The following is a 25,406-nucleotide window of genomic DNA, read 5'->3' as shown; positions in this document are numbered from 1 at the left end:
GCTCTTTCCAAACTCTCTGGTGTATGAAATATAAAAACCTGTGTCAATTTTTTACCTGGAGTGTTTTTTTATCTTCTCAGGGTATGAAAGAATAAGGTTCTCAATTTCTTTTTCAAATGTTTGATTTTGTTGTGACAGTACGCCGCCTACTTTCTTCTTCTCTTGTGTTAACTCAGTGACTTGATAGGAAAACTAGATCTAGAAATGCAGACAAATGAATACAAACAGACTGGTTTTTAAATCAATACATTCTTTATAAAGTATAATTATATAATATAACAAATGCTGACGTAATTAAATGCAAACAAAAGACGACTGGACGATTTGATGATTAACTGGATCTGGAGGTTTAAATGTTGGTGCTTTGAGCTACCGTTTAAAATCAAACTTTCAAAGTCCAGTCGAAAAACTTTTCTAACTTCCTGTATTTGGTAAGTCAAAGTAAACGGTTTGGTGAGAAGTTTTCCCACGCCTGGTCGCTCCACCCCTGCTCTACGGGAATCAGACGGACGCTAACCCCAAGAAATGAGCCGCAACACGCCCTCTGGAAACACTGGGTGGGGCCTCAAATGAGCTTTTAATGCTCATGTAAATAAGGTTGATCAAACCCACAATATGAAAATTAAAGAAAAACAGCCCAGACACGTTAAGGAAAAGACATAAATAATGGTTATTACGGCACAGTGTGTGTTTCGTTGTTACGCTGATGATACTCTGCTGTTCCCTCCTCTGAAGCCGCTGACCCAGAGGAATAAAAAGCAAACACCGCTCTCTGTTGGTTTAAGGCTTTATTGTTTATAAAGCAGAGAGTAATCAAACAGCAGCTCAGGAGGCCACGTGTCACTGCTTCATCATGCGACCTGAGGCGTGGTGACAGTTGTCAAAGAGGACGCTGTAGTCCGTCCCGCCAACCTTCACGAAGTCACCGACGGTCTTCGTCCCCTCAAAGTCCCGTTCCCCGATAACCTGCAGAGAGCAAAGCCACGTCTGACTGTTTGTTCTTTGATGGTTCCTCCGTTCCTGAACTCAGAGAGACTCACCTCCCAGCCGGAGCTCATGTCGCTGGCCCTGGTCACCACCGTCTGGGAGGATTTCCCGTAGTCGTCTCCTTTATGAACCAGCCACTGAGCGCCGTCAGCCAGAGTCACTCTGAGGGAAAAACAGCCGTTAGAGAAATCACACATCACTGAGTCAGACTGAATCAGAGGAGTCAGTGTGGAAACTGGTTGGGGATGTGGAAGTTTCCAGACGGGCCTCAAACTTCTCTTTAATGACCAGCAGGGGGCGACGACAAGGTTTATTTAAATGAATGTTTTTATCAGGAAGTGAAAATGTAAGGGGTCAGAAACATCTTCAAGGACACAAAGGTTAGGAGTGAGGACGTGATTGCGAAAGTTGGATCCTATCCTATCATTCCTCAGTCCTTTCCTTCCTCCTTTTCCCTAGCTTCCTAGCTTAAAATCCCACAGCTCTACATTTTTCATTTCACAAACGCTTTGGTCCAAAACAACGGACAACACAAGGAAGAATTTACCCTCCATCTTTATTTTCTGTCCATCCCTCCTTACACTCTTTCCTGTCTTCCTTCCTTCTTCCCTTTCTTCATTACTTGCTCCCTTCCATAGTTCTTTCCTTCCTCCCTTCTTTCCTTCATTTCCTTTTTTCCTTCCTTTGTACCTCCTTTCGTCCTTATTAACCTTCCTTCCTATTCCTCTACCTTTCCTTCCTATCTTCCTCCCTTCTTTCTTTCCTTTCCTTTTCTCCTTCTTTTTTCCTTCCTTTCCTTCCTTTCCTTCCTTTCATACTTATTTCTCTCCTTACTTCCCCTTCCTTTCTTTCTCCCTTTTTCTCCCCTCTTTCCTCCCTCTCTCTCCATCCATCCTTCCTTCCTTCTTTCCTTTCCTTTCTTACCTGCTCCCTTCCATAGTTCTTTCCTACCTCCCTTCTTTTCTTCATTTCTTTTTTCCTTCCTTTGCCCCTCCTTTCCTTCTTATTAACCTTCCTTCCTATCCTCTACCTTTCATCCCTATCTTCCTCCCTTCTTTCTTTCCCTTCCTTTCATTCCTTCCTTACTTACTCCCTTCCATAGTTCTTTCCTACCACCCTTTTTTCCTCTCCTTCCTTCATTTCTTTTCCCTTCCTTTGTACCTCCTTTCCTTCTTTCTTCCCTTCCTTCCTTTCCCTTTTTCCTTCTTCTTTCTTTCTTTTCCTCTTTTTTCCTTCCTTTCCTTCCTTTCATACTAATTTCTCTCCTTTCTTCCCCTTCCTTTCTTTTTCACTTTTCCTCTCCCCTCTCCTCCCTTGCTTTCCATCCTTCCTTCCTTCTTTCCTTTCCTCATTACTTTTTCCCTTCCATAGTTTTTTCCTACCTCCCTTTTTTCCTTCTTTTCTTCATTTCTTTTCCCTTCCTTTCTTCCCCCATTTCCTTCTTCCTTCCCCCTCCTTCCTTTCAAACTTATTTCTCTCATTTCTTCCTCTTCCTTACTTGCTCCCTTTCATAGTTCTTTCTTACCTCCCCTCTTTCCTTCATTTCTTTTAACCTTCCTTTGTACATCCTTTCCTTCTTATTAACCTTCCTTGTTTTTTTTCCTTCCTTTCATACTTATTTCTCTCCTTTCTTCCCCTTCCTTCCTTCTGCTCTGTTTGAGGTCAAAATACTCTGAATCTGAAAACCAGTCCTGATCAAATCCAGATCCTGATCCTGCCAAAAACCATCCTGACATGTTTCCCCCACAGCGCCCCCTGATGGAGAACATGTTCTTTGGTCAGAAGCAGAGTTTGCTGATGTTGACACAGCAGGGAACACTGCAGGAAACTGACCCTGATCATCTGGATCAGAGACACCTGAGAGACAGGTGAGCTGTGATGTCATCAGTCTGTGACGATGGACCAATAAGGTTTTAGGACACTGAGGGGCTGATTTTACAGAAACCACTCAGAGAACGAAAGAAATCAAACAGAGCACTCAGGTGTTACTCTCATAGTTTCTGGCTCGTGGTCTCTGTCTCGCCCAGGTGTGGACTCACCTGACTCCTGTGTGGCTGAAGAAACCCACTGGGGCTGAACTGGATCCCAGTTTCCGCTTCATCCTCTCGGCGCGATGAACTGGAGAGTTGTAGAGCTTTGTGAGCTCGGCCCCTGAAAGGTCTGAAACACAGAGGATCAGTCAGAGACAGGTCTGAGAGCAGGTCCAGGTTTTTGGAAAGAGACCACATGTAGATAAAACCAGGTCCTGAAGGGTCCACTTACTTCCTGCCATCTCTGCACACAGGTGAAGTCTGCTGTGATGAAGTCCTGATGAAGTGAACAGGTGAAGCCGTCTGCTTTAATACCTGCTGAGTCCACCTGTGCAGGGACTGCTGTGTTGAGGAACTGGATGGTTTATGACACACCGTCTGGGATTTCCCCACAGGCAAGTTTCACTTTCATTTCTCCACAGCCTGTGGTTTGTTCCTGACAGGTCGCTTTGCATGCAGCAGTAAAAACAAAGAAGCAGCTGATTCCTCAAACTGGTTTGAGCCTTTAATGGTCCGGTCTAACACTGAGCACCGTGGGGTGTGGTGCCTGCAGCAGTTTACCTGTGATTAGGGTTTAAGTCATGCACAGAGCACAAAGAGACTGGATTAAGCGTCCTGGTTGAACACACCTGTACACGTGTCATGATCGTGACAAGAAAGAAACAGTGATTTATCTTCATCCCTTTCAGATTAAACACCATGTTTCACATTAAAAAAATTACAGTAAGTAAGATCAATTCTGCGGTTTGGTTCTGGGAAGTCCCCACCCTTCCACATGCCTGCGTGGCAGGGAGAGCACACCTCTCCTCTCCTTTACGTGCATACTTGTTTTTAATTTGTCTGAACTCTCTAACAGGAAGTTTTACATTAGCTTGTGTGAATGCTCAAACAGTAATTTGTGGAGTCCCTCAGGGTTCAGTTTTAGGTCCCATACCTTTTTAACTCTATATGCTGCCTCTTGGAAACGTTAGCAGGAAACATAGCATCAAGTTTCATCGCTATGCAGATGACACACAGCTCTACTGTTGCTTCTGACCTTCTGAACCATATTTAAGATCAAGCTAATCGTGGATGGCAGAGAACTTCTGATTGATACTTAAAACAGCGAGGCAGGGAGAGCATCAGTGACGACACATGACACTTATAAAATCAGACACAGTATAACGAATGAGGAGCTGGGTTGCAAAGTGGTTTTCTGGGGGATCAGGAAGAATGTAATGATTAGTGAATGAATGGTAATGATTTTTAATGTGAATGTCTCATTTGACAAAAAATAAGCTAACATAATCAGACACTTCCCAGTTAACAAATATGCTTAAAAAACTAAGAGGTATGATAGAGAAGGAGACGCATACGGCAACTTTTGAGAGCAGAGGTTGAAAAGTTCTCACAATAAAAGATAAAAAGATAAAACAGAGGTTTTCTCCGACATGTCCCTGCTCTATGATCAGCAGACAGGAAACAAAAGTATTTAAAGTTCCTGGTCCATCATGTCGGAAAATGTCAGACCAGGAACCAGAGGAACAAAAGGCAAAAAACACCAACAGTAACCTCGCTGGGGTCTTTAAGGTCACTCTGCAAAAAAAGACAAAAAACGTACTGAGTTATTGCTCTGTTGTCCCTTTATTATGACTCCAGGATGATTTGAATGAGTTTGAAGATACAGAAACATCATCTTTACTGTTCGAGTAGGTCTTTTTTCTAACAGAGAGCTAAGAAAGTGGTCTGGGTTGGCACAGGACTCGGGGTTCACTGCTTCATCATGCGACCAGACGCTTGGTGACAGTTGTTAAAGAGGACGTTATAGTTGGTGCCGCCGACCTTCACAAAGTCACCGACCCTCTTCGCCCCCTCGAAATTCCTCTGTCCAATTCCCTGAAAAGAGAGAGGAGAGGTTTAACACTCTGTTTTAGTTCGTTTCTCTTTTTTTGTTTTGTTTGTCATCCTTCTTGTTTTTAAAGGTCCCATATTGTGCAAAAATCACTTTATTGAGTCTTATAGTGAAATGTGAGGGTCTTTGTCTTTCCTCCCAGCCCACAAAATGTGATATTTAATGACCAAACCTGTTCTTAGTAGAGCTTGTTAATATAAAATCCTGACCTAAAACGAGCTGTTTGGATTTTGGGGATTTGCCGACGTCAGCGATTCCCTTTTTTGACCAATCAGGAGCAAGTCTGACCTGATTGGTCCACTGGAGCAGATACCCCCGAACCCCCTCCCCGCTGCCATCACTGCTCTGTTTTTGTCTGTAAACAGCCACATAGCTCCATGCTCAAGCTTCCCATCTCTGAAGAAGACAGACTAAGTGTCTAGAGTTCATTTATCAGGAAATGTTCCAGCTACACTCAGTAAAACTGAGCATGTGTGTGCTAGTCACTTCACGGCCGACTGCTTTTCCAACTTTGGACAGTCCAACAGAGGGCTAGCCAATAGACTGGTCCTGAATCCAGGCGCATTACCAACCATCCTCCAACAAACCTGGGACCCTGGAAATGTGAGTATTTTAAATGCTGTGTGCTGTGGAGCAGATGGAAGAGCTTTTCCTCAGTGTCCCCCCTGTCTCTGTGTTAGCTTCAGGATGCTAACTTTAGCTGCAGTTAGCCTGTTGTTTTAGCCTGTAATGTTACGGTAAAGGAGCTTCTCTGTTTTCTAAACATTGTGCACTCGGAGCTCGTGGCGCCGCTCTCAGTGACGTGGAAGAGCGGGGCGGTATCAGCGGTGACTCATTTACATATGAAGGCCACGCCCACTAAATCAGAGCGTTCTGAACAGAGGGGCTATGAGAGCCTGGAAACAATGCTGCTGTGCTTGATTTATTGGCTTTTTGGACCAAAACATGTTACTACCATTTCATGAAGACATCAATGATCCAGATTAAACTGCAGGAAAGGAGCAGGAGATGGGAACTTTAACTTCCCCTCAGAGTTTTTATCACTTTACAAACAATTCAGGTGTTATTTTGTCTTCATACATCTTTACTTTTCTGAGTTTTTGTTTGTTTTCTCTTTCTTTAAATGTTTGGATACTTTGAAGAATTTGCTGATTTTTTTTACTTTAATCTTGTTAAATTCAGAACAATCCAGATGATGTTCACTGTTTTCAGTTTGATGAAGGAAAACAACAAAGTATGCAGTGATGACTGGTTGATATATAACAGCTTAGCAACAGTTTTTGTTTGTTTTCATTTTAAATGAGTTCAAACATCCCTGACAGGTTTACCTTCCAGTCTGAGCTCATGTTGCTGGCGGGGGTCACCACCGTCTGGGAGGATTTGCCGTACCCGGGTCCTTTGTGAACCAGCCACTGAGACTTATCGGCCAGAGTCACTCTGAAAGTAAAAACCACAGTTAGAGGTGATAAAAAAGGAGAATCACTGACTGAGTGAAGAAAGTCAGGGAGGAAACTGTTCGTAGATGTGGAAGTAGTTTAGATGTGTCTGTAACCTCTCGCTGATGGCCAGCAGGGGGCGATGGAAGCTTTGTTTGAACCTTTAAAGAGCTGTGGTTGACTAAAACATGCTCTGTATGTGCGTGTGTGTGTGTGTGTGTGTGTGTGTGTGTGTGTGTGTGTGTGCGTGGACTCACTTGACTCCAGAATGACCAAATGGACCAACTGGGGCTGAACTGGATCCCAGTTTGCGCTCCACCCTCTCGGCATGGTGGACCGGAGAGTTGTAGAGCTTTGTGAGCTCGGTCTTTGGGAGGTCTGAGACGCAGAGGATCAGTCTCGTTAGTTATCATCAAAACCAGCAGACAGACACACACTCAGAAGATAAATTCCCGTACACTGAAGGGTCCACTTACTTCCTGCCATCTCTGAGCGCAGCTGAAGTGTCTGTGAAGTCTTCTTGATGTGAGCTGGTGAGAGCGCCGTCTCCTTAAATACCTCCAGAGGTCACATGGGCAGGGACTAAAACACTGCCAGGGATTTTCCACCAGACAAGTTTCACTTTGTGTTTTACAGTTTATGGTGTAATTCTGCAGAGGAGCTGTAAAGATACAGGAGACATGTTTCCTTCACGTTGATCGTGATTTTCCTGATATTTTCATTTTTCTGATCTTGTCAAATCAATAAAATGAGTAGAAGTGGTCTGTGGTTACGACGGCTCTGACTTGTACCAATTTTAAAGGGAAGCTTTATCTTTAAAACAGCAGACCATGAACAGTCTGAGTAAAGGTGAGACATTAGAAACACTTCCCCCCTCTGCAGCTCTTCTTGTATTCTTGGAAATTCCTGTAAATAAAAACTTTTAGTTTCACTTTCACTCCTGCTGTTGGCACCCTCCCTCCCTCCCTCTTCTACCTGCTCCTTTTTGTCCTCCTCTCTGTTTTCATGCCTGGTAGAGTTTCTTCCAACAAACAGGTTTGTAGCTGCAGCGGCGTGCAGATATCTGTGTGACTCGTGTGTCCTCTTATACAGAAACTCAATCCTCAGACATAAACAAAGAAAAACACAAAAACACAGGGCATTCTGCACAGAAAAGTCCTGTGTGTTCAAATATCTGTAAGATGTTTTGTGAATCTCAGAACAGTAGCTGTAAATGCTATTTGCGATTTGATCTGGGTCTAAAAACATGAAGCCCATGCTGAAGTGCTGAAAACTGCAATTCCTAAAGTGTCCACTTGAGGCCCCGAGAGAAAAAGCTGATCTTTGCAGCAGAAATAAACAATAAACATGTTTACAGCTTGGTTCAAAACAGTCTTGGTCTCAACAGCTCATTTCACAATCAGCACAAACTGTACAGAGGGGATCTCTTCTTTGTTAATTCCTTTTTTTGTTTGTTGTAAGTTGTTTTGGGGTTTTTGTAATGTTTTGTTTTTCTTTTTATTCATTTATTTTTTCTTTTGTTTTGTTTTCTCTTGTTTTTTTTTCTTTTATATTGTTGTTGTTTTTTGTTTTTGATTTTTTTTGTTTTCTTTTGTTTTTTTGTTTTCTTTCCTTTTGTTTTGGTTTCATTTGTCTATTTTTTTCTTTTTTTCATTTTAAATTTTTTGTTTTGTTTTCTCTTGTTTTGTTTTTGTTTCATTTATTTTTTTCCTTTGTTTATTTGTTTTTGTTTTCTTTTGTTTTTTTTTGTTTTCTTTTGTTTTGTTTTGGTTTCATTTTTCAATTTTTTCTTTTTGTTTTGTTGTTTCTGATTTTTTGTTTTGTTTTTGATTTTTTGTTTTGTTTTCTCTTGTTTTGTTTTTGTTGCATTTATTTATTTTTTTCTTTTGATTTTTTTGTTTTTGAATTTTTGTTTTGTTTCCTCTTGTTTTGTTTTGTTTTGTTTGCTTTTTGTTTTGTTTTCTATTGCGTTTGTTTTCATTTGTTGTGTTATTTTTGTATTATTTCTATTTATTTTATTTTATTTATTTTTTGTTAGTTTTTTTTTTTTTTTGAGCTTTAAACATACGAGTTTTGCCCATATAAGGTCATGGTAAATTTGATTGACAGGTGAGCACACTCTTCCTGTCTGAGGTTTAGGATCCACCTCATTCCTTCAGTCTAACCTCAGTCCAAAACTTTTCAGCCAGCAACACCAACAAACAGTGGGGCCGGGAGAATAGAATAGAATAGAATAGAATAGAATAGAATAGAATAGAATAGAATAGAATCGAAACCACTTGAATTATCCACAAAGGGAAATTCAGCAGCCCATCTCATTGTAAAAGGGGTCAATAGTCTGAAAATCAGAAAGCCTGTTAGTCATAGGATCAGTCAGATTTTCTGGAATAATTCAGCTCACAGCTCGGCAGAGAGCGTAAAGTGAACTGTACCCGCGGCCAGAAGCGCTCAGAGGAAGTGTTGGGCTGAAATGGTAAAAGACTCGTGGTTGAATCTGGTGTTTGTCTGTGTTTCTCTGAGGGTCAGAGGTCGTGTTTGTTTGTGTTTCTCTGAGGGTCAGAGGTCGTGTTTATGAGGATTATGTAATTTCAGAGGATCCCTCTGATGACAGCGTGTGATGTTCCTGATGAGCAAACAGACGTCGTTTCACCATCAGAGGGTTTTGATGAATAATTCAGCGACGTTCAGGAGATTAAAAACTCTTTAATAGAAACCAGTCTTTCACATCAGGTCCACAAGAGGCCTCGTATAAAACCACAAACACTCACAACAGTTTTTACTCCATACCATGATGTTACTGTGCGTTTTAGACATGACGAAATACTCAGAGCAGGTTTGATTTTCACTGTCAGACAGCAAAAGGCACCTCCATCTTCACCAGGTTCATCAGGAGCTCCTGTCCGGAGTTCGTAGCTCGTCATGGGACTGAAACTAAACTGTGACCTGCAGCCAACAGGGCCAGGAAATAAAAACATCCTGTTCCCAAAGAAAGCAGGAAGATTTCTCTCTGAGATAACACAGCTTCACAAAGTACGGACAAAGACCAGGGAGGAGGGATCAGTTCGTCCAGTTTCTCTCAGGAGATTAAAGAAGAAATCATGAACTTACAGAACGTTCTCGTCTTATTTCTAACGTGTTTTTATGGAGATGGGTAAATTCAGAGTCTCCAGGTGAGCGTGTTCAGGCCGTGACCAGCAGGTCGTGGTGGACGAAGGCCTCCCGGCTGCCGAACAGGCTGGAGCTGCTGGCGCTGACGCCCCCGATGACGGGCATGTAGGAGTGATGGAGGATGGGCAGCTGGACGGAGAGACGGCGCCGCACGCTTACAGAAAAACAGAGGGTGGAGGTTAAAACACAGACGCTGCAGTTTTTACAACATTTAAAGTATTTCGTTGAAGTTAACGAGGATATAATTAATCAAAGCTGATATGATGCTCTGTGAGGAACAAACTGAGCTGGACTTTTCTGCTGGAGGAAAAGTAAAGAAATAAATCTTGCGGCTCTATCTGTGAGTTTACAGAAATATTCCTCACAGACTTTGAAAAGCTCACTTCACTCTGTCGACACTCTGTGATTTCCTTTAAGGACTTTTTTAAATTCCTCTTTTAACAGAGAAAGTAGAAGTCACCCCCTGAGGTCTGAGCTCCCATATGAGCATCAAACCCTGCAGAAGTCTGAGTCCTCAGGTGGTCTATAGGTGTGCAGAGGAATCATCCCCTGCACAGGGAGACAACATGTCCAGAAGGATAGTTAGTCAGAAAATCAGAAGGTCCATTAGTCAGAAAATTAGTTTGGATGTAAGAATATCAACTAAATCCAAACTAGTTTTCTAAATAACCTGCCTTCTGACTGTCAGGCCTTCTGACCCTCTGACTAGCAAGCCTCAAAATGTTTTGACTATAAATCCCTTTGACTAGGAGGCCTGATTTTCTGACAAACACGCCTACTGATTTTCACTGAACAGCCTTCTGACAAACAAGGCTCCTGAATTTTTGGCTTAAGGACCTTCTTATCCTCTGACTTAGGGGCTTTCTCATTTTGTCTAACCAGCCTTCTGACTTACAATCTTTTTGATTTTTTGACTACCGTATTTTCCGCACCACAAAGCGCACCTAAAAGCCTTCAGTTTTCTCAAAAGCCGACAGTGCGCCTTATAATCCGATGCACCTTATATATGGAGCGATATTGATTAATCATGGCTACTGTAGTCAGGGGGCGTCATCGGAGTGACAGCGGTAGAAGCTGTAAAGAGGAATTCTGCTAAGTGCTAACATTAGCTCACAGGCTGGCCTGAGCTTCTTCTCTTGTTTATTGTTAGAGCAATACAGCGCCCCCCAAAGGTCTGGCATGTGAACTGATCTCTGGAAACGGCTTTTGTGGACGGCAGAAACGGCTTCGTCGTTACAGTGCCCTTTTTTTGAAAACGGTACAGAAAATAGTTGGATAGGAAAATGTGCAGCTCCGTGTGGATGTAGCCTGAGTTTGACTGACTTATTGACTGTTTTGTTGACATTCCCTTTAGCGCAGCTCCATCTAGTGGATGCATAACGCAACCCCAGCCACTACTATAGCTTATTCTATACGCCTTATAATGTGGTGCGCCCTATATATGAAAACAGTTTATAAATAGGCCATTCATTGAAAGTGCGCCCTATAATCCGAAGCGCCTTGTAGTGTGGAAAATACGGCAACAAGCCTTCTGAATGTCCGATTTAGGGCCTTCTCATTTTGACTAACTGGGCTTCTGACTAATGGACTTTCTGACTAACAGGCCTTCTAATATATAAAAAAAACTAACTTCCTAATTTTCTAACCCCTGTGCCTTCTAGTTTTAACTAACCAGGCTTCTGACTAAAGGGCCTTCTAACTTTCTGACTAATTGACCTTCAGATTTTCTGACTAATGGGACTTGTGATTAACAGAGTAACCGGGCTTCTGACTACAGGGCCTTCTAACTTTCTGACGAACAAGGCTCCTAGTTTTCTAACTAACAGTTTTTCTGACTTTCTGACTAACAGGCCTTCTGACTAATTGACCTTCAGATTTTTGAGACTAATGGGACTTATGATTAACCGACTAACAGGCCTTCAGAGACCAGGGTTGTGTTTACGTTTGCTCGTCTTGACGTGGTTTGTTTGTGATCTGAACACAGACTGAGGGAGACAGGTGGCACCAGAGGGGGGACACTTCAGGACAGATGGACTAAAACGGTCTGAGGTGGACTCACAGTTCAGGAGAGTTGATGTCATGTGGACTCTGAGGTTTCCTGTCTGAGTTTGTGTCCTCAGAGGAGATCAGAGCCGACACCACAGACCTGACCTCACCTGTTGACAGGAAACAGCTGTTACAGGAGGAGGGGCTACACGTTTAACGCAGCGGGACATGAGTCGGACTAACCGTTGTTTCTCCCTCTCAGCGCCAAGCTCTGAGTCTTCAGGTCGGACTCGTCTTCGTAGAGCTGCATGGTGATGGTTTCTATTTCTACATCCAGCTGAAAAACAAACAGGGTCAGTCTGAAACCAGCTCTCTGGTGTTTCCATGAGCAGATTTAAAACCCGCCGTGTGTCATGTGACGTCCCCCTCCCCTCACCATCTCCGTCACACTCCTCAGCTGCTGGTTGAACCTCCTCAGCTCCTCCTCCTCTTCGTCTGCGTCCTGCAGCGCTGCCGGCTGCTTCAGCTCGCTGCTGTGCAGGAACACGTACACAAACTGCGGGGAGGTGAAACAAGTTACGACGGCAGATCTCGTGTGTTTGGGCGACGCCTTACGGCGATGACTCACTGACCTTCGGCCCGAACATGCAGCACAGCGTGAAGACGTCGCAGCAGAGGATGAGGCTGCTGGTCACGCAGAACTGGAGAGGAGGATTGTGGGACGTCAGCAGAGACCCTGACGCTCCGGAGACGCTGAACACGGTCACGGCGAACACGCTGAGAGCCAGCTGTTTGCTGCTGACGGCGGGATGATCCGCCTGCACGGATCTGATGCTCCACGCCACGAAGCAGCCCAGACCCTGAGAGACGGACGCCGAAATGCAACCAATCTACAAATCTCTACATTTTCCAGATCAATCACAACAAATATTTATCTGTGTTAGTGTTTGTAGTTCCAGCTCTGACCAGCAGGGGGCCTTTGTATCCGTACACAGCGGTGAGCCACAGCTCCATGTTGACGCTGCTGCAGCGCTCAGAGAAGAGCCGGACGTCGAAGTCCTGATCGGACGAGTCGCTCTGGAAGAAAAGAAACAAACGTTTAACTGAGCGTGAAGAGGAAAAAACATAAATATCAAATAAATCTGGATTTTTCTAAAGATCCCTGACTGGAAAAAGGAAAATCACTGAAATCAGAATTTACTGAAGCTTTTTTCAATCTGTCCATCGTTATTTGTCTTGAATCAAACTGCAGTATGTGAACAAAGTCTGATTAATATTATAACGTAAAATAAAATCAATATGAGATCTGATGAAAACTAAAAGTCAGTTATAAAAAAAACTAAAACTAATTAAATAAAAATAATAAACTTAAACAATGAAAATTAAATGATTTAAAACAAAATGAAAAGAAAAAATTAGTTGAAATAACAAAATAAAATAAGATTTTTTTTTGTTTTGTTTTTCTCTTGTTTAGTTTTTGTTTCATTTATTTTTTTCTTTTGTTTTTTATTTTTTGTTTTGCTTTCTCTTGTTTTTTTTTGTTAATAAAGTTATAGCAATGAAAAATTAAATAATTTAAAATAAAACGAAAAGAAAAAATGAACTAAAATAACATAAAATAAAATGACAAGACTTAAAAAAAAAGGAGTCAGATAATGATAGTATGGACGCCCATTTCAGCCAGTTGGAAAAAAAATAAACTCACCTCTGTTTAGATTTTTTTCTGCCTGTATCAGTTATTTAAAAAAAAATTGTCATAATTTTTACATTTAATCTCCAAATTTCAAATTTCTATCGTAACACTCCTACTTTTAATTGCAAAATCAAGAGATTTTACCCTAAAATTATGACTTAATCAACTCTTAATTTCAATTTTAATTTCATACTCATGAGTTTCTGTCCCATGAGTTTTATCCCACAATTATGACTTCATATAGGCAAAAAAAAAATCTTAACAAAGCCAAGTTTAGATTTTTTTGTCTTTTTCTTTTTTTTTTTTTAACTGGCAGCAATGGGCCTCCATATAAAACTGAAATTATGATAAAAGTTGAACCAATATTTGAAGCTCATATCAGAAATGTTCAGCTGAACCTGGTTTTGTTTCAGTCAGGATGAAGTAAAAATGTTTTCATACTTTTTTGTCAGTCAAATCAGTTACGCCCTTATATGGGCAAAATTATTTTATTTGATAACAAATTCATAAAAAATATGAGAAATGTTCATCATCATCAGACCAGGCTGTAGTCACCTTAACTCCTCAAGTAACTTTTTCATCTTGGTGTGTGTGTGTGTTTTAGTGCTCCTGCAGCCAGCCTCTAGTGGACACTTAAGGAACTGCAGGGTTTTTTCTTTTATTAGGAGATTAGGGGATTAGGGGCACCACGTAGACCGCTCTGCGATCCAGGCGCCCCATGGAACCTCAGTTTTTAACGCTTCCTTCTGCACAGGCTTCATGTTTTCAGACTGGAGGTTGCTGCTTTCTTTCAAAGGCAACACATACAGGAGTTCAGCTTCCTAGAGTCCTGCACGTTAACCTCACACTGCCTCCCAGTGTGCAGGAGGAGAACTGCAGAGCATGGCCTAAAAGAAGTGAAGAAACTCTGATCATTTCTGATCGACGACTTCCTGATGTGAGGAGCAGCAAAAGCTCATCTCCTTTACATCCTGACAGGATGTGAAGGAAGCGAAGCTGACTGTAGTTTCCTCCAGAACACATTTCCCATGATGCTTCATTTCTCTGGCGTAAAGACTTTTCTAGTGACACCTTTAAGTGTTAATTGATGTGCTTCATTTCATTTAAAGATCTGAATCCTCCTCTCCCTGGTGAAGATGGACTCTCTCTTCCTTATCCAGCCTCCTTTGTGCTACAGTGCCACCATGTGGTCATATCCTGTCACTGCACCTTTTCCTGAAACCTGGACTACAGTGTGCACAGAGCTGCACTCTGAGGAGGACTTATCTGAGTAGAGGAACAGATTTAAAGCTCCACCTGTTACCTGCACGCTCTGCTGCAGCACCACCCGCCTGAGAGGGTCCAGGATCTGCCAGGAGATCAAAACAAACACATCCAGCAGGAACAGCCAGAAGACCACGAAACCGGTCTTCTGCAGCCGGGTGGTCTGCACAGACAGAGGCGTCAGAGTTAGAAACTGGCTCTTTAAGGGTTCAGACGTGGAGGGGAGACCGTGCAGGCTGTGTTTACCGTCTGTTTGATGGTGTAGATGGAATAAACCCTCCACGCTTTGGTGAAGAGCGCCGTGAAGCCCACGGTGTGTCCCACGCAGAGCGCCCACAGACGAACCTGCAGAGCCAGAGAAACCAACGTGACTCAGCCAGCAGATCCAGTCTTTACACCTTTAAACCTGAACGTCCTGAACTCACAGAGCAGAGGATCTGGTACGTCTGGTCCGACAGCAGCGCTTCATCCAGACCGGAGACCAGGACCGAGGAGGAGGAGAGCAGGATGCCGAGGAGGAGCAGCTCGTCCCGCGATCCTCCGCTCCACCTGAGCAGCCTGCAGAGAGACAAACACCAGGACGGGCTGGGATCCACGTCTGAAACCAGGACCCACCAGGACCCCCTGCGGCGTCAGACCTACCTGAGTCTGTGGCTGCAGCAGGTGAAGCAGAGCACGGTCAGAGTGATGACGATGGTCACGGCGGCGGCCGAGGAGATGACGCCGTACAGCAGGAAGCTGACGTGCTGCCACTGCTCCAAGACCAGAGTCCGGTCTCTGACTGGTCCTGGACCTGCAGAAGAGACATGACGGAGGCTTAAAGACCTGATCCACGCTGACCTGGGATCAGTGAGGTCATCGGGGTTTGTCTGACCTTTGAACTTCAGCAGCTGGTTCATGACGCGCAGCTGCTGGGCCGAGGTGCTGAACTCGCCGACGGAGACGCCACTGCTGCCTGACACACACACACACACACACACACACACACACACACACACACACACACACACACACACACACACACACACACACACACACACACACACAGGCTCTTAATGTGAACATTAACACATGAACGTGACGACATGAGCAGGACTCAGACGTTTGATCACCTTGAAGCTGAATCAGCTCGATGGTCGTCATCCTCTCCCCGTTCCTGAAGAAAACTGGGCCCTGACACACACACACACACACACACACACACACACACACACACACACACACACACACACACACACAAACACACACACACACACACACAGGTTAGACTGCAGAGGATAACCTGTGTTTGACGTGCGTGTGTGTGTGTGTGTGTGTGTGCCTCCTCACAGTGACCCCCTCGAACGTGGAGCTCCTCACGGCCTCCAGCAGCATCTTGTGCGCCTCCTCGGGGCCCACGCTGACGTTCCTCTGCACGCTGTAGCGCTCCCTGTTCTTCGCCGCCTCCGTCACCTGACTCAGAGCTCTGGCAGAGAGCCACACCGCGTCGTAGACGAAGCCGTGGAGCGAGCTGACCTTTGACCCCTCCTGGCTCCGCTCCCTGAGGTACGCGTCCTGGTACTCCTGGGGGGTCTGCGGGGTCAGGAGGAAACGTTACACACGCGCCTCGCGGTGAAACCTCCGGAGATGTTTCAGCGTGAGATGTTCTGACCCGTCCTGAGACGCCCGCCATGTTGGAGCTGCCGAGGCCTCGGGCCTGGAGCCGGATTGATCCGTCTGCAGCCGTCAGCAGATCCTCCACGGAGCATCCTGACGCCTGCCAGCCCAGCCTCCAGCCGGCCCAGCCCCCGTCCACCACCAACCACTGGAACCGAGGTCCGAACAGGCCCAGTCTGTAGGCCTGAGGGAGAGACGGGGTCATCCAGGGACCCAGACCCACGTGTTCATCCTAGGGGGTCACTTCTAACCTTCAAACCCTGACCCGGTCCCTGTTCTGTGTCCTGGCTTTGACTCAGAGTCTCAAAAGGTTTTAATGAAAGATTAATCATCATCAGTAAATATTAAAACTCAGCTGTTTCAAAAATCCACGTTTCATCTGCCGTTTTAAGAATGTGAACAAAATTCTTGCTAAATTTAAGATTTAACTGTAAAAAATAAGATGTCGCAAATTTTCTGATTGATCTCGTCGCCCTGAGGAAATTTTTCAGCCTCCATCCATTTTTCAAAACTTCAGTAACAGATACAAGTTTTCAGATTGGCCTGTTGGTTTTTAGGGAGATTTAATCACATCAGGATGAATGGAAGAAGATGAGGCCACTGAAAAAGACTGTTTTTAAATTCCACTTCTGAAAATTCTGACTTTAACCAAATGACTCTGACTAAAGGGCCCCTCATCTACGGAAGCCCTAAAAGAAAACGATTAAAAAACATTTTATTTTCTAATTTTTCTCAAGGTCTTGACTTATTTTTCTCGTCATCTCCAGAAAACAAGTCTTTTTGTATTTTTTTTAAGTAAAGTGATGATTTTTCTTGAAACACAGCTTTTTTTCCTGAGATGGTTTTCTGAATAAATTAATGTGTATTGTACAAGGTATCAGTCGTGATAAGTGAAGCCTTTTTATTCACTGCAAAAACTGAAATCTTATCAAGTGTTTTTCTCTTATTTTCAGGAGAAAATTCCTTTTTAGACTCAATATGAGCCAAATTCACATGACCAATCCAGAAAAATGTTGTTTAAAGTTATTTAAAGACAAAAATGAGGTTTGAATTGCTCGTAAAAAATCCGCCAATGGAAGAAGAGAAAAGTTACTTGTATTAAGACATTTTTCCAGTGTCAAGGAAATTTTCAAGCAATTTTTTCTTGTTCCATTGGCAGATTTTTTTACTGGTTACAAGCGATTCAAACCTCATTTTTGTCCTCTGATAACTTGAAACAACATTTTTCTGGATTGATAAGTTGAAAGTGGCTCAAATCGAGTGTAATGAGACAATTTTTACTTGGAAAAAGACAAAAACACTTGATAAGATTTCAGTTTTTTGCAGTGTTCTTTTCATTTTCACAAAGTCTGGCAAAAAAAAATAAAATAATAAAAATAATCTGTACTCTGGCTGCCTATTGATTTGATTTTTTAGCACGCTGGGAAATGATTTTGTTATCTTGTGGGAAAAAAGCTGTTTTCTCAAGATAAGGAGACAAATCATCCAATTATCTTGACAATGCAAAATCTTATCCAGCCTGAAAAATAAGTCGAAATCTCCAGAGAGAAAAAAAATAAATAAAATAAATTAAATGTATGTAAAGTTTTACCTCTAGGGCTTCCGTAGATAAAAGCCCCCCTGAAAAAAACTTCTTTTCAAATTTTTCATCTTTGAGTAAGAATTCTGTCTTTTTTCAGATTTCTGATGGTTTTTTTTTTTATTCCTATATTTATTTATGTACAGAATTATGAAAAAAAGAGGAAAAAAGTGAAATTGAAATGTAATTAATCATGACCTTTTGAGGCTTCCGTACTTTCCTCAACTGTAACAGGATGTGTGATAAGAAAATCAAAAAATCACAAAAGTTTTTGGAGGTCTGGCCCAAAAAATTCAACTCCACAAATTTTAAATTCTGATGTTAAACTCTAAATAATCTTTTTTTGGCCCTAATCTCTAAAAGATTTTTTTAAAGAGTCCCTTTTCTTCTGCCGATCTACATGATCGAGGTAAGAGAAGCCTTTTTATTTTTTATTTTGGTGCTTTTCATAAAGTCTGGCAAAAAAAAATGAAAATAAATCTTCATTAAGCCAACCTACTGTTTGTTTTTGTTTTTTTGTGAATGCTGGGAAATTATTTTGTTGTCTCGGGGGAAAAAAGCTGTTTTCTCGGGATAAGACGATATCCTGATATCTTGAGAATGCAAATTACCAGCTTGAAAAATTAGTCAAAATCTCCGGAGAAAAAAAAATAAAATGTGTGTAGAGTTTTCCTTCTAGGGCCTCCGTAGATAAGAGCCCCCTGAAAAAACGTCTTTTAAAATTTTTCATCTTTGAGTCAGATTTCTGTCTTTTCTCAAATTTCTGATTTTTTTTGTCTTTTTTTTTCCAATATTTATCTCAGAATTATGAAAAGAGAGACGAGAAAGAAGTGAAATAGAAATGTAATTAATCATGACCTTTTGAGGCTTCCGTACTTTCCTCATCTGTAACAGGATGTGTGAGAAGAAAATTAAAAAATCACAAATGTTTGGCGGTAGGGCCCAAAAAATCAACAAAAACAAATTTTAAATTCTGATGTTAAACTCTGAATTACGTTTTTTTTGGCCCTAACCTCCAAAAGAATTTTTTTAAGTGGCACTTTTCTCCTTCCATAGAGTCGACTGATCTAGCACAGGATTGATTTTTGTCTCTCCCTGATCAGAGCTCCACACAGACGCTCTCCTGCCTCCGTCACAGATTTATCAGAGCGAGTACGTACACAGCAGAAAACCTGAGAGACGGAGTCCTCCTCAAAGTGTGCGATGATGATCCGGACGTCCCGCTCCTGAAAAGGATCAGATGTAAATCAGAGCTGCAGTTACTGATCGTCATGTTGCCTCCAGCTGATGTTTCACGCTCTCAGCACCTTCAGCCTCCTCAGGCTGCTGCAGACGTCTGCAGAGAAACTCTCGGTGGAGACGACCTGGACCTCGGCCTTCAGCAGCTGCCTCATCAGATCCTTCCTCATCTGTGGGACACGGACAGAGCGGCGTGACGCGGGACACAGACAGGAAATAATGAGGTCAGACAAACGTTTGTGAAAGGCTCAGAGACCTCTGAGAGTCTGGGTCCCTCCTGTGTGACCACGCCGACCCGGCTCCACTTGTAGCGCTGCAGCAGCTTCACCGTGGCCTGGTTCAGGGCCCGGTCTGACGGCACCAGGCTGAACAGGTTCCCGTACCACTTCCTGTTGGACAGACTCGGAGACGAGGCCGCAAACGACACCTGGAGGGACGCCACAGGACAGAGAGGTGACCCCGTGTCAAACCAAACACAGTGACACTGAAGAGGAGCGACTACGCACCTGCACCAGGTTGAGGGCGGGCAGAGCGCGAGCGATCAGCGTCGTCACCGATGGACACACTCCTCCCATCAGCAGGAGGAACTTAGGCCCCGCCCACAGGACGTCAAACAGAGCTTTGAGGGATGTAGCGGGATCACACTGCAGACGGTGTCAAGTAAAGGAGCATTACAACAAATTTCACAAGAACCTCGAAGCACATTGATTTATTTAAACTGTAAACAAACAAATCTACAGCAGCTGTTTGGAGGTGATCACAGTGACACCTCTGGTCAGAGCTGGTAGTGTTTCACCGAGATGAAGACTCTGTTTCCCATGAGCACCATCACCCTCTGAGTCTTACAGATTTTGATTCTCACTGTCAAACTTTTGTTTTGTGGTCAAAGGGACTTTCGGTCTACACGTGATGGGGGGCGTCTGGAAGTGGAACTGAGGGGGGCTGCTCCACTCTTAATGAAAACCTCCTTCTATGGTGGAAACGACGATCAGCTAAAGTGAAGAAGACGTCAACACCACGTATCATGGCTCGAGATACTCGCAGGATTGGTCGACATCTCAGCGCTTGAAAGAAAATCCCCTCATGAACTGGTCTGCCGGCTCCTCTGATCTCAGTCCGATGGAGGACTTGTGGTCCGTTAACGAGGAAGATGATTAACAGAGATGAGAGGAAGTACAGCTCATTTCAAAAACAGCCAAATATTTTCATATTATTGACCTTTTTTTTATTTACTTAGTAATTTCTATTTTAGTTTGTTTAAATTATTTCATTTAATCATGTATTATTTCTTCTTATTTATTTTTTTTTTTACTGTTTCATTTATTTTAATTGTTTTATTTATTGATGTATTATTTCTATTTTTTAATTAACTAATTTATTTTTTTATTTTTGTTTATTTTAATTATTCTACTTTTACATATACTATTTCTTCTATTATTTACTTGTTTTTATTGTTTTATTTATTTTAATTGTTTTATTTATTTATGTATTAGTTCTATGTCATTTATTTACTTATGCAGTCTTATTTTTTATTTTTTTCAAATTATTTCATTTATTCATGTATTATTTCTTTTTATTTATTTACTTATTTTTTATTGTTTTAGTCATTTTAATTGTTTTATTTATTTTAATTGTTTTGTTTATATATGTATTATTTCTATTTTATTAATTCACTCATTTATTTTTTCATTTTTTGTTTATTTTAATTATTTTACTTATTCAGGCACTTTTTCTTTTTTATTTACCTTCTTAATTGTTTTATTTATTTTATTTATTTCTTTTTTATTTATAAACTTATGCATTTTTCTTTTGTATTTATTTATTAACTTATGCATTTTTATTTTTTATTTATTTAAATTAATTTTTTTATTTATTTATGTATCTTAATTAAAAAAAAAAAAAAAATTGTTTACATTTGAAAAAAGCTGATGTTTTTGCCAAAGTTTGAACAAAGTCGTAGAAAATATATTTTTGATTTAACTTTTAAAAAGTTGCTTGTTTTTATTTGACAGTAGTTAAATGCACTTATCAACAAATTGCACAATAACTTGGCCCACTCATTTTTGCAGTTTCTGAAATAATCTCATCATCCGACTTCTTAACTGATCAGAAAATGACTGTTTACTTAGTTTTTTTTAAATATTTACAAAAATGCATCTTGTTGAAAAGACTCTGTCTCACCAACATTTCACTTCCTGCACTCCTCACAGCAGCGTCCTGTGTCGTCTTCAGATCTTCAGACCACAGGTGTGGGAGCCTTCGTGATAATCACTGAGATTTCTATCGAGCCTCTTTCTGCTCCTCAGTCCCCTCTTCTCACCAGCACGTCACATGAATCACCAGGACCCTCCAAACTGGGACTGACGTTCTGTGTTTCTTTCTTTCTGCAGAGCTTTGGGACTGGGGGATACGGTGCAATGACTGGAGCAACGACCGGACCGCACGTCTATAAACCTGTTACATTTTCCGATCTTGGCTCAGATTTTGCAGATGAAATGTGACAAAGATTCAGATTCTACCTCAAAGAGTTGAACCAAAGCTCTTCCAGGACAGTTTCTCTCTTTCGGACGTCAGAAACTCAGACTTCACAGCGTTCACAGATTTCCAACCAGGCTCCCCCAGGATCCTGAATTCAGGAAAAACCCACCTGTGAGTCCAGCAGCTGGAGCTGGATCTGGTAGTTCCCCAGCGGCGCTGGTTGTCTCTGCAGGTCCTCGAGAGCCAGGCGAACAGCAGGGGCCACAGCAGCTGTCAGGTTCTCCCCTCCGGACCCTGAGCTCACCGGCATCATCCACAGCACAGGGAGGGGGTGTCTGACCTGGGCCAGACCCGGGCCCAGCAGAACCAGCAAGCAGACCAGCAGTCTGAACGCCTCCACCCGAGCACGCGGCTCCATGCTTCGCTTCTCCTGCTGAAACTTTTCCTCTCAGACAGATGCTCCACGCTGATCCTCCTGCAGGGAAACTCTAATCCCCTAAGCCCGGGGAGGCCCACTGAGGAGATAAAGGGATCAACACGGACACAAGATGTTACCGGGATCCTCAGAGCACGCTCAGGAGGAGCATCAGTCACAAACCAGCAGCTTCACCCTGAAAGACTCTTATTATTTACAAACCTGCTCTTTAAAGACGCAGCGAGGGGAAACTGTCCCCTGGTCCTGTCAGGCTGTGACGTCTTTTTGGAAACCATGGACGCTGGGTCCTCTGTCGTAAAGACAGACCACAGACAGTTAAAGCTGAAGACATTAAATATTTCAGAAAGATGTCGACAAACCTCATTCTGCACAGGTTACAGCAGCGTGGCTCTGTAGGAAGAGGGTCCAGATCAACACGGACAGAAGGGACAGGAAACATCCGACTGTTTTCATGTGTGTTGCTGGAATCGTGTTTGCTGAGTTGTGTCTGTTAGGAATCAACATTTCAGGCAAAAAATGAAATCTGATGCACTTTAAAAAAGAAGCTTGATCCCATGTTACGTCAAACATGTTTGCACTCTCACGCCAGATGTTTTTTTTGGAAGGCTCGATTCTTTTGTGCTTTTTCACACCCGCCCAGCTCGTTTCCAGGGTAGTTTGACCTTTCAGAGACACCGTATGCTACTCGTAATATCACATTTTCTGTCATTTCGGGCTGTTCAGATGGTTAATGTGTGCCTGTGTGTGTGCATACCTCAAACATGCTGACAGCAGCTGCTCAGGGTCAGTTAACTGATGACTCCATTTTTCTCATGCTGCAAATTTTTGCCATCAACAGAAAAATAAATGCATCTGGTTCAGTTTGCAGGACGTCTTCGGATCCAAACCTCACGTCTGAAAATAACAGACTCAGTGTGCAAAGACCTTAAATCTCTAAAACTAAAGTTAAATTTAGTTCAGTTCGTCTCAGTTCAGCACACATTTTGTGTCGTTTCCTTTGACTCAAACCAGGACTGGTCCCCAGACCACCGACCCGTACCGTCCCACTTTTTGGTTCCCTACTGTTAGAGCATCAGACTGAGGCTGTTTTCCAAACCTACTACTACACCAGCAGTGTCGACTGTTTTGGCTAATATTCAGTCTGTAGTAGTAGCAGTTGCAAAAACTTGCGAAATCTCCAGTATACTGAAATCCCCGGATGTTCGACTAATCCAGGAAAGTCTCTCAGTATGCAACTGATCAGTCTACCTGGCATACTGTTTCCCACAATGCACAGCGCTAACGCTGTTTGTCAATGCTGGTGGCATGTTTCTGTGAATTACCACCACCTACTGGAATGATTCAGCATTACAACTACAATACAACAACACTAACGTTAGACTGTCTGTGAGATAGAAGTGATGAGTAAATCTCGTCACTTCCAGTCGTAAAAGAGATGTTTACTTATACAGACTCATTAGCCCATATAAACCACTGATTACCTCCTTAAACCATACGTGGATTATACAGAACTGCTTTTCTTCCATCAACTGTAAAAAACTAAAATCCCTTTCGGATTTATTTTCATTCAACGATATAACTTTTGGTGTAAGATTAGAAATCAAGTACAATGATTCTGTGTGATATGATTAACAAAATAACTAAAAGGCCGAGATCTGCTCATAGATTGTTTTGCACATTTATAATAAAGGCAAAAAAAGAAAAACATCATCTGTAGCTCCACTTCTGAAACTGGAAACCAGAGCAGTTTACTAAAAAACAGACCCAACAGAACGGTCATACTACAGACTACAAGCAACAGCAGTAGGTAGTACACAGTGCCTACTTCATACTACATTCACATGTCGTATGATGTAGGTGGTTTTAAAAACAGCTATACTGATCCAACACCAGAAGGTGGAGCTAGAAACTAGAGATAGACAGATCTGGACTTTTTGGGGCCGATACGATACTGATTATTACAGGGTTCCTACAGCTCAAGGCAAGTTAAATTTAAGACTTTTTAATGGCGTCGGACATCAAATTTAAAAACAACGAACCACAATTGAAACAAAAAAAAACTAACAAACAAAAACACCACATGAATTACCTGTGTTAGAGGCAATTTTAACCCAATGTTTATTTCATATAAAACATCACTTTTTACCTTTTTTTTAACCCCATTTTTACAATTTTTTGCCTATTTTGCCCCCATTCATTTTTTTTGGCCACTGTCACAACCATTTTTTGAAATTTTACATGGTTTTTGAAATTTAATGTCAAATTTAATTCTCAATTTTGCTGCCATAATCTATTTTCCTAAGCCACTTCTGGAGTTTTTTTTTCCAATTTTTCCTCATTTTTTTTCTCTCTCCAGGCACCCTAGGTAGAGCCAAGACATGCGTCTGCTTCAAAAGTTCCTGGTGCAAACACATCACCGTTTCGTTAGTTCCACTATTGTGGTTATGTGATGTTACCACGAGAGTAAATCAGGAAATTATTTAGAAAAATGGAAAAATGTTACTTAATTTTTTTTTACTTCAAACTAACATAAATCTCACCAATGTGTTTAATTTTTTAAGACTTTTGAAATTTGGATTTAAGACTTTTTAATGCCAATTCAGGCCTTATTTTTAGAGTTGTGAATTCAATGCCTTTTAAGACTTTTCAAGGATCTGTGGGAACCCTGTATTTGTAGTTAAGGAGGCCAATAACCAGTATTTGAAGCTGATATTCATTTGTTGTGAAAGTGGAAATATTGGCGTAAAAATTTTGAACTCGTAAATTAAGTTTTCCAAAATTACTATTTCTGTTTTGTTTTACATGACTGATTTTAAAGGATAAGTTCGGTTTATACAGCTTTTACATTGTTTATAGAATGAAGTACAACAAAATACTCACCCAGAAGGTTTTCCTGATCCAAGCAGTGCTTCGGGAGATATTTAGATCCAAAATCATGCAGCGTACGTCCGTATGATGGGATCCATCGGGGCAGAGACAGCGCCGCTCCTAAAACTGCATTAATATCCATCAGATGAAGAGGTTGTGGAGGAGAACTGTGAATATGATGGGTGTCCTAACAGTTTCCAGCCAGAGTTAACAGATGAGGAGCTCAAAGAAAGGAGGACGAGGAGGCAAAGAGAAGATCAGCTGGCCAGAGAGCGACAAACCGCTGCATACTCTATGAAACATTTCAGTTTGGTGAAACTAATGAGTTTTTGGACGATTAATGCAGTTTTAGGAGCGGCGCTGTCTATGCCCAGATGGATCCCATTATACGGACGTCGCTGCATGATTTTGGATCTAAATATCTCCTGAAGCACTGCTTGGATCAGGAAAACCTTCTGGGTGAGTATTTTGTTCTACATCATTCTATAAACAATGTAAAAGCTGTATAAACCGAACTTATCCTTTAAATGTTTTGACCATCTAGGGCTTCCGTAGTGCAGACAGGGAGAAATTCTGTAAAGCATCAACACGCAGCTCCTGAATGTCTGCAGTTTGAAACATTTCTCATAATTTTTAAGAGGCAGAAAAGCATATTCAAAACATACAAAAAACAAAGTGACTGCAGACAGCAGCGCG

The 25,406-nt window shown here is 42.0% G+C and overlaps 1 protein-coding gene across 1 annotated transcript; it reads right to left on the bottom strand.

The window, feature by feature from the left end:
• Positions 1–8,678: 8,678 nt before the first annotated feature.
• LOC141800258 (gamma-aminobutyric acid type B receptor subunit 2-like) lies at positions 8,679–23,656 on the bottom strand. Its single transcript, XM_074682679.1, has 20 exons — positions 22,044–23,656; positions 21,576–21,921; positions 19,435–19,572; positions 19,185–19,355; positions 18,997–19,098; positions 18,850–18,915; positions 16,106–16,294; positions 15,784–16,026; positions 15,567–15,627; positions 15,329–15,409; positions 15,097–15,247; positions 14,880–15,012; positions 14,701–14,799; positions 14,495–14,617; positions 12,465–12,575; positions 12,131–12,358; positions 11,935–12,054; positions 11,742–11,835; positions 11,572–11,668; positions 8,679–9,666 (listed from the first exon to the last, which is right to left on the bottom strand). Exons 2-20 carry the CDS (start codon positions 21,822–21,824, stop codon positions 9,525–9,527), a joined length of 2,598 nt encoding a protein of 865 aa, XP_074538780.1. The 5' UTR covers positions 21,825–21,921; positions 22,044–23,656; the 3' UTR covers positions 8,679–9,524.
• Positions 23,657–25,406: the final 1,750 nt, after the last annotated feature.

The sequence above is a fragment of the Halichoeres trimaculatus genome, unplaced genomic scaffold, assembly GCF_033239565.1.
Source record: "Halichoeres trimaculatus isolate MK-OKI-2021-1 unplaced genomic scaffold, fHalTri1.1 fHalTri1_scaffold_12, whole genome shotgun sequence".
Taxonomy (NCBI): Eukaryota; Metazoa; Chordata; class Actinopteri; order Labriformes; family Labridae; genus Halichoeres; species Halichoeres trimaculatus.
Note: the sequence above shows the minus strand (reverse complement) of the source record. Positions and strands in the feature narration are given on the sequence as shown.

Coding starts and splice junctions, on each gene's coding strand:
- LOC141800258 (XM_074682679.1), bottom strand. CDS start 21,824: ATGGAGCCGCGTGCTCGGGTGGAGGCGTTCAGACTGCTGGTCTGCTTG. Junction 15,628..15,783: donor CCACGTTCGAGGGGGTCACT/GTGAGGAGGCAC, acceptor TGTGTGTGTCAG/GGCCCAGTTTTCTTCAGGAA. Junction 12,576..14,494: donor TGCTGCAGCAGAGCGTGCAG/GTAACAGGTGGA, acceptor CTTTTCTTCCAG/AGCGACTCGTCCGATCAGGA.